The sequence below is a fragment of the Xyrauchen texanus genome, chromosome 10 (genome assembly GCF_025860055.1).
Source record: "Xyrauchen texanus isolate HMW12.3.18 chromosome 10, RBS_HiC_50CHRs, whole genome shotgun sequence".
Lineage (NCBI taxonomy): Eukaryota > Metazoa > Chordata > Actinopteri > Cypriniformes > Catostomidae > Xyrauchen > Xyrauchen texanus.
Genome location: NC_068285.1, coordinates 30977573 through 30989468, shown reverse-complemented (window position 1 = coordinate 30989468; position 11896 = coordinate 30977573). Strand labels below are relative to the sequence as shown.

Here is an 11896-nt window from a genome sequence, read left to right as displayed (position 1 = left end):
ACTGCTGCCACCTCATGGCAAACGCGAATACATTGCAAGATGTGGAGCAGAGAAAACATGTTTTGACAGGAAATGGTCTACACTACAATGGTGTGAACGTTTCTTGAATGATGTGTTAATAACCGATTGACATGCTGCTCGGGCTGTTTTATATGTCAAAGACAAACATTGTTTTAATGTTAATGTATTCAAATGCGCAGTATTCTGAGATTTCACGCAACTAACGTTTAAAGTATAGGCTATTTGGGTGAGCCTAAAAGATTTTGTTATATATATATATATATATATATATATATATATATATATATATATATACACACACACACATATATATATATATAGAGAGAGAGAGAGAGAGAGAGAGAGAGAGAGCGAGAGAGAGAGAGCGAGAGAGAGAGAGAGAGAGAGAGAGAGTATATTTAGATGTAACTGTTTACTATTGAACATTTACACAATTTTAAATAACCTTTAAGCGTTTTTTTTTTTTCCAGTTGACTAAAATAATGTTCCTTTTAGGTCTTCAATTAATAAGCTCATAAAAGGTACAATAATTACACAAGAATTTGAAAATTTTCATATATAATTTTGGTTAAGTGAACTAAAGAAAACGTTTTGTCTTCTGAATTTAACATTTAGTTGAATATTTTTTTAAATTATAAGATAATTTAATAAGAATTATAAGAACTACCCAGGACAATTCACACGGGCCTGGCCTGGCAACTAAGTTGGCCTGATGCCAGCCAGCTTTTTTTTTTTTTTTTTTAAATGTTTAAAATTATTATTATTTTATATTACTACCTTTACCAGTGATCATTTTTGAATTCGTCATTCAATAAAATTATTATTAATATTAATAACAATAAATAAAAAAATATCATGAATCTGTTAGTCTTGATTGCAAGGCTACGATTCGAATTTACGCCTCAGACAAACGGTTAAACAGAAAATGCGAGCAGCACCCGATGATGGAGAGAAAACGGCCGGGTGGAGCATAGAGGGAAAGGACAAAAAAAAAGAAAGCACTCCAAGAAGCAGCAAAATGTTGCAAAATTACTGACCTGTTCAGGGCTTCAATTGCAGGTCAGTTTAATCTGTAAATACTGTACCTTTTTCTTCGTTAACATAGTATTGAACTGCTAGCAAATGTAAGCGGTAGCGCCCGTCTAACGTTACATTCTTGGAGAAATCAAAACAAATGAGTGCACACAGAAAACTCACCGAAGAAATGTACTGAGGTAAAAATTCTAATTGTTGTTTTTTTTATTTATAACATATGATTTAGTTTAACATAACACAACTAAGGGAGCTGTTTTGCTGAATATTATCACGATTGAAAATGTTACATTGAATTTATTGTTCAATAAACAAGTAGCGTAGTTAATATTTATTATTAAGTTACTTACATTTTAGACACAAACCATATTAGCTGTTTTTGTTCTATTTCACCGACTAAAATAGTTCCAAAGGAAAGCTACAGCAGTGTTTTGTTACTGAATGATTCAGCGTTTTGAACGAATCTTTTGTTTGAATGACTCACTAATTAAGACGGTCACTTGCCGACACCTATTGGCGGTTTAGTTTAATGTTTAAGTAGGGCCTATTGCATTTTATTTTATATTCAAACATTTATTTAAAACATCAATCTCATAACATTATTGCAGTTGTAATTGCAGTGCACATTTTTTAATGTGATGGGTAATAGCCCTATAGTGTCTTATTATTATAACTGAATTTATTGATCAAATGTAAGAATTTGACATGAAAGATGATGCATTATTAATAAGGGAATACAAATTTCCTTTTTTTATATACACTTATGAGTGAGAAGTAGAGAGGTAGAAACAGCTTTGGACTTCTAGAGTAAATGCTTGTATGTACGTTATGTACAGACCCATTTGATATCAGGACTGCTTTACTTCTAGGTTGGTTGTTTATGTTTTTATGTTCTGGTCATATTGTGAAATAAATTTTATTTATTTAATCCGTGTTTCTAAATTTTATTTGGGTGCATAGGATGGCCTGGATGGGTGTAGGAATTCCCGGCCTGAAATTGTGTCCCAGTCCGGCCCTGGAACTACCCCTAAAATGCAAATGAAGATCCTAACCCACATGTGTTTTCTATGGTGTTCAATGTATTTAACACTGGTTTTATTTTTTGCAATACAATGATTTTTTTCAGATGTTATTAAATATGTTAAATATGTTCACGTTTATATTTACAGGATGTGTAGGATACAAGTAGAAAATTGTCATTCAGCCAATGCTTTTATCCAAAATGTTTGACATTAAACCCATTAGAGACAGTCCTCACTGAGCAACATGAGGTTATATGTAGTTCACAAGGTGCAATTTTAACAGCTCCTGGACCTCTTCTAGTGTATTTGAACCTGCAACTTTTCTTTTCAGTTCTCCTCACCTCTCCAAACAGCTACACAGAGTAACATAGAAATAGTGTCACTTGGCAATATGAGTACATAAGGTTGTCGTTTTACAAAAAAAAATAATGAAGTAAATAATTTAATTTATGTAATTAATAAAATGTCCATATTTCTGTTATCTTTTTTTTACACTGCCATCCAAACTTCTACTCCATTTTCAAAGTGTCTTAACTCGTCAGAAAGGAGTCAAATATAAACTTTTGAATTACTTCTAAATCATCATGAGAGTTTTCATTGGGAAAAAAACTAGGGTTGAACAGCTTTTATTATATGGGCCAATTAGAATGACCAGTTAGGAAAAGTAAATGTATTTAGAGTAAATCTTTTATCCATTAAATCAGACCAAACCAATCACAAACACCAATATGGTGGAAAAAGCTTTTTATTCGAAATGTACATAGCAAGAAACATCCAACTTAAAGTGCAACTTTATCATATGTACAAAAGGCTGTTCTGACCGGTTATCACCTCACAGATCTTGCATCAGAGACATATACGTTACAGGAGAGCTGTAGAAGAGAACACTGGGATCATACGACATCTGCGAAGAATGAGACAATCCGAACAATCTTTGTACTGGATACAATTCAGATCCGATTGTTGAATTTGGATAATAACGACCTGTTGTGCCATAGTCATAACAGTTATTCATCTCCATTGCTCCACATTGAGTATCTTTATAGAGTGAATATCCCTCCAATTCAATCACTTTGCTGTCGCTCTTTAACAAAGATTCAATTGAAAACGGGCCTGTAAATTTGACTTCACTTTTGTTTTCTGGGACACTGCAGGCAGGCAAAAGATGTTTAGGAGAAGTACAGTTCTTTCCACATCCATCCGTCTTTTGTGTCTGAAGAGACAACCCTGGGAACTTGTCGATTATGTGTTTGAAGTGTCGGCGAAACATTTTTGGAGTAATGCAACTCTCATCCACTTTCCAATAGTTCTTCTTGGGATTTGGGTATTCCAGATTGAATGGCACCTGTTAAAAAAAAAAAAACTATTAGAAATGCCCTGTACCTCATTTAGCTATGAGACTGGGTTGGTGTAGTCATACAAACGAATATTGACAATAAAGAAGATAAGTGACCAGTTTTAAAAGACGTACCTTTGCAAAACAACCGTTTGATGACAGACAAACTCTGATGTTGTTCTCAGCCCCTTTCTTGTTTCCGAAGACAAATGGTTCCAGAGACTTCATTATCTGTCCAAAGAAGAACAGATATTATATATTTGATTATAAATACAAAAGATTTAAAATCTTACATTTAGCTGATGTATGCCTATTGGTTGGTTGGGTGTGTTACCTCTTGGAACGTCAACATCTTGCCCGGTGAATCTTGAATTGCAGATGCAATGAGCCCAATGTATGATCCTGAAATGTATTTTTTGTATCTCCTTCTTTTAACACAAGACTGTGTCTGCTGATTACTGAATTCTCCTTTCACTCCTTTATCCATGATCTTGTTCTTGTCCCAAACTCACACTGAAGACTAGAAGATGACTCACGTTATATCCAGGTTGTAATGAGCCTAAATATGTGTATGCCATTGGTATGTAATATGTTCTTTTCATAAAAATAATAGGTGTTAATGGTGGGAGTGGTTTCTTCTTAGGCTACATCTCAATCCAAATGGCAATTTGTTGCTACAAAAATCTGGTTAATTGTTGATTTACTTTTTAGTTTAGAAATAGCTAAATAAAAACATTGGTATATTAGGCCTCTTGTTCCATTTTATGCCATTTTAAGTTAATTTTGGACCGGTTAAAGCAACACAAACCTGAAATTACGTTGGTACATGATATAATGGAGCATTACCATAATCATATCCATTTAAAATATGTAGCTATATGTTTTGTTACTTCATTATTATAATTACGAGTAGGAAAGGTAATATATATTACATTTGTGAAATTATGAGCAGGCATTATTACTAGGCTACAAGAAGCATTTAAGAAGCATGACCACGTGTGTCTGATAAGTAGACTCAATATTTAATAATTTAATTAACAACTGGAAACAGTGTCAGTTGTGCGTAAATGTGTCAAGATTATTTATTTATTTGGATTGTATTTGAAAATGATAAAATACATATGAACAAAATACGCATTTAGCAGAGCTTATATTTATTGAGGGAGTTAATCGACCTTTGTTTCGCTAACGAGTTTTTAACAGTGCAACAGACACATTTTCCATATGTTTAAGTCAGCTGAATCGTTCAACAATTAAAGCGATTGCACATTACATTTACAATTGACTTGAAGATTGAACGATCAGTTGTCACGTAATTGACACGTAGGACGAACAGAACAGTCCGCATTAATTATGCAACAGTTTAAATTCGGGAACTTTGTGTGAGTAACGGATGGGACGTCGATGTACACTGCAGAGTTGGTTGCTTGGTTGGGTCGAGGAAGTGTTGCTAGATACGGTTGTTATATGGCCGGACTCAATGGCACCACCACTCTTAAGTCTTCAAACATGTATGATATCTTGCCAGTAGTATTAGTCAGTTTATATAGATTAAGGCAGATTGGGATCTCTGTACATTTTACATGGGTAGGCTTCCAACACGTGGGGTGCAAGGAAACACAAAAGCAGATAAAACGGCTAAGGAAACACTTAAATTAGACAAGATTAACAGTAAATGTAAGCAGGATGGGAGTGAAATATTTGATTTTAGAAGCTTGCTATTACAAATGGCAGAAGTAATGGGATACAGACTTAATATTCATACATTTACTGTTTTTATATATGTGTGTCTTCTAATTAATAGAGATACCCATTTGGAAACAAAAATCATGTAAATGTGATAAACATTTACAGCAATAATAAGATTTTTTAAAACTCACCTAACAAGGTTTTTGTACGCTTGCCTTTAGGTTTACCATGTTATTCTTCTACACACAAGTGAAGGCCATAGCTTTATAAATGATTTAGACACCATCCTCCCTTTCCCTTATTTGCTGGACCAGTATTCAAAGGAGGCCTTTCAGACTGATGAGTATTTGAAACCCTCTAATTGGAGGTAAGTTTAAAATAATCTAATCTAAACATGTCTGTCATAAATATATACAATGCCACATGTATCTCAGTGGTTGGATGGTACATGTGGTGGACTTTTGAAATGAGGTGGCAAAATGCCATCTCAGTTTTCTTTTGTAAGTCCAGTGTAAATTCCCATTTCAGTTCCAATTGACATTTAAATAGATTTCAGGTTAAACCCATACTAATCTGATTTATCACAACATATATTATGAAAAAGTAGGCCTGCATAAAAATATATAATATAAAGTCACACATTTTACTATATTAAAAATGTAAACACTAAAAATGGCTGTTGTTCTATATGTAACATACAATATTTTCCTTAAATCAGTGTATTATCAAATTTTATAGGCTATGTACATAGTATATGACCAAAAAATGAATATATATGTTAGCTGCCATATATCAGATTTCTGTACAGGAAGGCGTATGAAATAACTTTTAATCTAGACTGTAAATAAGCACAACAAATAATATTGTTAGTTGATACTAACACCATTTATTTAATCAAGTCAAATCAAAGACTCAAATATATGCATTGCTTTATAATATATTTTTATTATTGCCTCAAAAACAATACCTACAAATTTAATCAATATTTAATCTGTTTGCCTATTGTTTTTATAGTCATCTTAATTTGGGATCATGCATCATTTACTCGTTGGTAAACAACACAGGGTTTGTGATGGCACATATCTGTACCTTTAAGAGTGAGTGCTCACTAAAAATGTTTTACTGGCATACCAGTTCAGATTTCAAGTCATTTTAAGTTAATTTTTATTTGGATGTGACCAAAAGTGTGGTTGTGTGTGTGTGTCAGTTTCTGTGCAAATAGTTTCTGCACTTCCATTTGTTTGTCCCATTCATGGCGATCTGCAGAGACCCGCAGTGAGGACTAGGGCACTGGAGGCCACCACCAGGGCAGTAGCTAGTTGGGTGAAATGTGGTAATGTTTCTAGAGATCCACAGGTCCAGGGGGGTCCCCACAACAAATTCCAAATTGTATTTTGTAATATAAAGGGGCCCTGAGCAATATACATTTAGGGGGCCCAGGATACCTTGCTATAGCCCTGGACGGCACTATCACATTGACAGTATATTGAACGAATCGGCGCTAATCGTAGCCAATGTCTCCCCTCATTTAATTTATGTGCTTTATTTTGCCCACCTGAATTTGAGGAGACATTGCCTCCGTTGCCTACTCTGAGAAATTGCTGCTGGTAGCAAGTATGCTTATCTGCTGTGTTTTAGAAAACTTTGTGTCATACTAGCAGACGTTCACATAAATAGGTTTGCTTCAGATCGGTCACATGAAGGATTGTGATGGGAACTGGCATATGCCACCTCCAACATATCCTGGCATAGAAACATCAGGTATTTTTCTGTTTATATGACTCACCTGCATTTAAATATCACAAATTGATTTCTTCATGCTGTGACATGGTTTAATGTGCCATTTTCACAGAATCTAAAATGAATCTGGATGACTTCATCTGCATGGATGCCAGAATGGGATATGGAGAAGTTTATGAAATGTAAGACTTTGTTCAACACTTTGGAGTGAAACGTTTTATGCAAGAACCTAGTAAGTCAATAGCATTGTGTACATCATAAAAGTGCTGTTGTTCAGGTTGAAGATCCCATTAGTGTGGGCAGTACTGTAAGAAGGCAGGCACCGTTCACTCAATTGCTTATTTCAAAGTCAGTAATTTACAGACCTACTCTTAATTACAGTCTAGTAGATAACTGCAGAAAGTGCAGTCATATTGAAACAAACAGGATTAATAATATTCATTGTTTTATAAAGAAGTCAGTTAAACAGATGTACATAAAAATTCAGCATTTAAACGAACAACCAAACCGCACTGGCAAACTATGTAAGCAGTTGTAGTGTTAGAGGTTTATGCAATTGCTGCCAGGTAATCCTTCACCTCAGCAGGTGAGAGTCTGCGAAATCCTGCTTCATTACAGATGCCCACCTCTATGTTGTCCTCAGTCATCTGACCTTCGAAACTTTCCTGTACGATCACAATAAACAAAGAATTCAGCTCCTCATTTTGTTGTTTTAGCAAATCGGTATGAAAGGTTAACAGTCAATAAAGATGAAACTCGCCTTTAAAGTTAAGATGGCAGTGTGTATAGCATCTTCAAGTTCCAGATCTTCATTATATCTGTAATGAAAAAGTACAAAGTGAAACTGCAAAACTTTAGCAAAAGGCCACTTTCTACACTAAACAACTTTAAAGGAATATTTTGTGTGCAATACAAGTTAAGCGCAATCAACAGCATTTGTGGCATAATGATTACCACAAAAAACTCATCCCTACTTACCTAAAAATCAGTTACAGTGAGGCACTTACAAGAGAAGTCAATGTGGCCAATTTAAGGGGTTTAAAAGGCAGAAGCTTAAAATTTTATAAAAGAACTTTAATTCTTCTACTAAAACTCATGTATTATTTGAGCTATAAAGTTGTTTAAATTGTAATTGTTATGTTATCTTGGGGTTTGTTTTATCATGGCACCTAAGTTACAAATGTTTTTATTTATTTTTTCACACAAAAATCATGTTAACATGCATATTGGTGTATTTAACGTTTACGGATTGGCCCCATTCACTTCCATTTTAAGTGTCTCACTGTAACCTTGAGATTTGCATTCTTTAAAAGAAAGTAGGGGCAAGTCAAAATTACTTTACTGTAATAAAAATGATGCTACAAATGCTGTTAATTGAGCTTACAAAGCAAGTTACTGAACCCAGAACCTTCCATTAATTCAACCAGCATCTGACCATTAATTTTACTATTTTGATACCTTTTCTCAAGGAATGTTTTTCCATTGACATAGTTTTTTCCCATTGCTGTTGCTTTCCAGGCAAAGTATGCTCCCTGTGGGATACAGTAATTAAGAGATGAGTTTATATAAGACATTGGTCGCATGTTTACAATGAGAAAAACTATTATAAAATATTATAATAAATGATAATAAAAAAGGTTTTGATCATTTCTATTTTTACCGATGGGTCTGACTGAAATAAGTATGGTCGGTCCTCGTCCCAACCGGCAATTAGAAGAGAGACTCCAAAGGGCCGCACACCTCTAAAAAAACATGGCATTTAAATGACTACAAGAGCTCTTATTCAAATTCTGAATAATATAAGAATTTCAGGTATTTGGCTAATAAGTAAACATACCCTGACTGTGTGTATTCTTGCATAACAGAAGCCACTCTCTGTACCAGCTGGCCTGTGGGGATTGGCTCTTGGTATATCAGGTAATACTGCTGGGCCAGCTTCCTTGCTCTTCTGACCAGCACCCTGTCAAGACGGCATTCCCATATTCATTCTTTACAGGTCATGCAGATGATGGCAGTTGTAATCAGCTTCAGTTAAGGGATAGTTCACCCAAAGATGAAAATTCTCTCATCATTTACTTCCCCCGCATGCCATCCTTGGCACGTATGGCTTTCTTTCTTCAGCTGAACAAATACAATGTTTTTAGAAGAATATCTCAGCTCTGTAGGTCCATACAATGCAAGTCAACGGTCCAAAATTTTGAAGCTTAAAATCCACATATAAAAAGCTTAAAAGTAATTAATGACTCTAGTTGTTAAATCCTTCTTTACTATAATTCTACACTTTCAAAAAACCTCCAACGCATGTTCACAACATGTCTTTTGTTTTTGTCTCATGCGATTCAAATTCTTTGTGCATAATTATTTATTTTTACATTTTTGGGATTTTCTCCCAAATGCCCAATTCCCAATGTGCTCTAAGTCTTTGTGGTGGCGTAGTGACTTGCCTCAATCTGGGTGGCGGAGGACGAATCTCAGCTGCCTTCTCATCTGGAAACGTCAACACACATCTTATTATGTGGCTTGTTGAGCGTGATACCACGGATTTATAGTGTGTGTGTGTGAGACCCCACCGAGAGCGAACCACATTATAGCGACCACGTGTAGGTTACCCCGTGTGACTCTACCCTCCCAAGCAACCGGGCCAATTTGGTTGCTTAGGAGACCCAGCTGGAGTCACTCAGCATGCCCTTGGATTCGAACTAGTGAACTCCAGGGGTGGTTGTCAGCGTCTTTACCACTGAGCTACCCAGGCCCTGCAAATATGAAAATATTATATGTTCTTTCTCCTCCTTGCCCAGTAGGTGCCAATATGCACGAAGAATGCAAATTAATAAAAACAAGAGAACTCCATCCTCTCATGAACATGCATATGAGGGCTGTTTGAAAGTGAAAATTTGAAGAAAAAAAGGACTTAAATATTGGTTGGTTCCTCACACACACACACACGTATCACTTCTGAAAATATAGATTTGACAACTGCAGTCGTATGGATTACTTTTATGCTGCATTTATGTGCTTTTTTGAGCTTCAAAGTTTTGGTCACTGTTCCCTTGTATTGTATATACCTACAGAGCTGAATTATTCTTCTAAAAATCTTTGATGGTGTTCTGCAGAGGAAAGAAAGTCATACACATCTGGGATGCCATGAGGAAGAGTAAATTAGAATCTTCTTTTATTTTAAGACCACATCAAACATTATCATGTCGTTGGATAATCCAGCCTACAGATCTAAAATGTATTGATGTATTACAAGTAGTACTTAATACCTGTAGTCAGGACCCATTCCACTGTACACGATGCCTATGTGTTTGGTTATTGGTTCAACTTTATGTACGCTCTGTTCATCATAAAGTATGGACTTCTGTTTCTTCTCAGTCGCCAGCACTACTCCATTTGATGCTGCATAAAAATACATAGCAAATTACTTTGACATATGGTTAGCCTGTTTTGCAAATCAGAGGAGTAAGCATATAAAGGGAATAACATTATTTCTACCAAGTAAATACACCTTTGATTCCTACAGACGGAGCACCAGCTGCAACAGCAGCCAGGGCATATTCAATCTGAACCAGTTTGCCAGAGGGGCTGTGTTGAAGAAAAAAGAGAGACAGAGAGATTAGCTTAATTTCTGAATGAATAAGGGCTGCATAATTAACTGAATAAACATTCGAGAATAGAGATAACCATTACCGCAGTCACAATTAACTACTCATAAACTAAAAGTATCAATTATTGCAGTCCGTATTGATCCACCCAAAATAAGTATTATTAATATAAATGCAATTAATCCAAATGAACGAATGCTACATTTATAAAGCATATACATAGTGTGGGGGAATCTCCTCAAACACCACGTGTGCAGCATCCACTTGGATGATGCGACAGCAGCCAGTATGCTCACCACACACCAGCTATTGATGGAGAGAGTAGTGATACAGCCAATTAATGGAGGGGGATTATTAGGATGCCATAATTGATTGATACGATGCAACTGAGGGAATTTGCCCACCCTACTCTTTTGAAGTGTCCTGGGATTTTTAATGACATAGGGAGTCAGGACCTCTGTTTAACATCTCATCTGTAGGATTGTGCCTTTTTTACAGTATAGTGACCCCGTCACTAAACTGGGGCATTAGGACCCACACAGACCACACGGTGAGCACCCTCTGCTGGCCTTACTAATACCATTTCCAGCAGCAACCTTAGTTACCCCATGAGGTCTCGCATCCAGGTACTGACCAGGCTCAACTCTGCTTAGCTTCAGTGGGTAAACAGTCATGAGCTACAGGGTGATATGGCTGCTCGTGATATAAATCGCAACTAAATTACAATATCAAGGGAAATATTTGTCAATTATGATTTCTGTTATCAGATCTGAATGTGCAAATGGCATAATAACACGGTCGAACACAGATTTGTTGCTATAATAATGATGACCTAAAATGAAAAACTTAATATGTTCATTGTGAACTCAATTATTTTCATATTTATTTTTCTCCCAAATTAACGTACAGGGTTGACATGAAGTTTCATTCTACCACCGTGACAGTGCATCTCCAATACAACTCACAATTACGTACAAGTAATAGACATTTTGTGAAAAACACAGCTATTAAATTGAAGGTATGCAAAATAGATGTACACTGCAATCTCTTTAAAGTCACATATCGATCAATAAATGACAAAATTACCTAAATGTTGTGAGAGAGAAACTGTATCCTCGATCTGCCATTTTTGTCTTCTGCTCCGGATATATGCTAAAACAACTTCCGTGAGGTGCTGTGAATAAACATGTCAAAATAAAAGCCCTTTCGCGCACTGTGAACAATCACAAATAAACAGATAAATAAGATACGCTTTCTTGACACTTGGCATTTTCTTAACATGTATTGTGTCTTGAAAATACCCTATAATTGAGAGGGGTTAAGTTGTTGTTGTTGTTCAACATTTTTAAATTTGAAAGCACAGAAAAAAATTATTACAGTCAAAGAGCAAAACTACTTATAAGAAAGCGTAAGGAATCATTCTCCGGTTATACAAAGTGTGAATTCATCCT

At 35.5% G+C, this 11896-nt stretch overlaps 2 protein-coding genes across 2 annotated transcripts; both read right to left on the bottom strand.

The window, feature by feature from the left end:
* Positions 1 to 2907: 2907 nt before the first annotated feature.
* On the bottom strand, positions 2908 to 3898 carry si:rp71-45k5.2 (uncharacterized protein LOC560783 homolog). The gene is made up of 3 exons (XM_052135303.1): positions 3746 to 3898; positions 3547 to 3642; positions 2908 to 3420 (listed from the first exon to the last, which is right to left on the bottom strand). Exons 1-3 carry the CDS (start codon positions 3896 to 3898, stop codon positions 2908 to 2910), a joined length of 762 nt encoding a protein of 253 aa, XP_051991263.1.
* A 2088-nt stretch (positions 3899 to 5986) lies between these two features.
* LOC127651036 (proteasome subunit alpha type-2-like) lies at positions 5987 to 11587 on the bottom strand. The gene is made up of 8 exons (XM_052136741.1): positions 11532 to 11587; positions 10349 to 10425; positions 10107 to 10239; positions 8678 to 8800; positions 8501 to 8582; positions 8299 to 8372; positions 7601 to 7658; positions 5987 to 7505 (listed from the first exon to the last, which is right to left on the bottom strand). The coding sequence occupies exons 1-8, from the start codon at positions 11570 to 11572 to the stop codon at positions 7389 to 7391; spliced, it is 705 nt and encodes a 234-aa protein (XP_051992701.1). The 5' UTR covers positions 11573 to 11587; the 3' UTR covers positions 5987 to 7388.
* Positions 11588 to 11896: the final 309 nt, after the last annotated feature.

What these genes read in the sequence shown, in the direction of transcription:
- si:rp71-45k5.2 (XM_052135303.1), bottom strand. Translation starts at nt 3,898, where the DNA reads ATGGATAAAGGAGTGAAAGGAGAATTCAGTAATCAGCAGACACAGTCT. An exon ending in AGATGTTGACGTTCCAAGAG is followed by an intron (nt 3,643 to 3,745) that starts GTAACACACCCA and finishes TTCTTTGGACAG; the next exon opens with ATAATGAAGTCTCTGGAACC. An exon ending in CAAACGGTTGTTTTGCAAAG is followed by an intron (nt 3,421 to 3,546) that starts GTACGTCTTTTA and finishes TTTTTTTAACAG; the next exon opens with GTGCCATTCAATCTGGAATA.
- LOC127651036 (XM_052136741.1), bottom strand. Translation starts at nt 11,572, where the DNA reads ATGGCAGATCGAGGATACAGTTTCTCTCTCACAACATTTAG. An exon ending in AAAACATTCCTTGAGAAAAG is followed by an intron (nt 7,659 to 8,298) that starts GTATCAAAATAG and finishes TTTTCATTACAG; the next exon opens with ATATAATGAAGATCTGGAAC. An exon ending in CTGCCATCTTAACTTTAAAG is followed by an intron (nt 7,506 to 7,600) that starts GCGAGTTTCATC and finishes GTGATCGTACAG; the next exon opens with GAAAGTTTCGAAGGTCAGAT.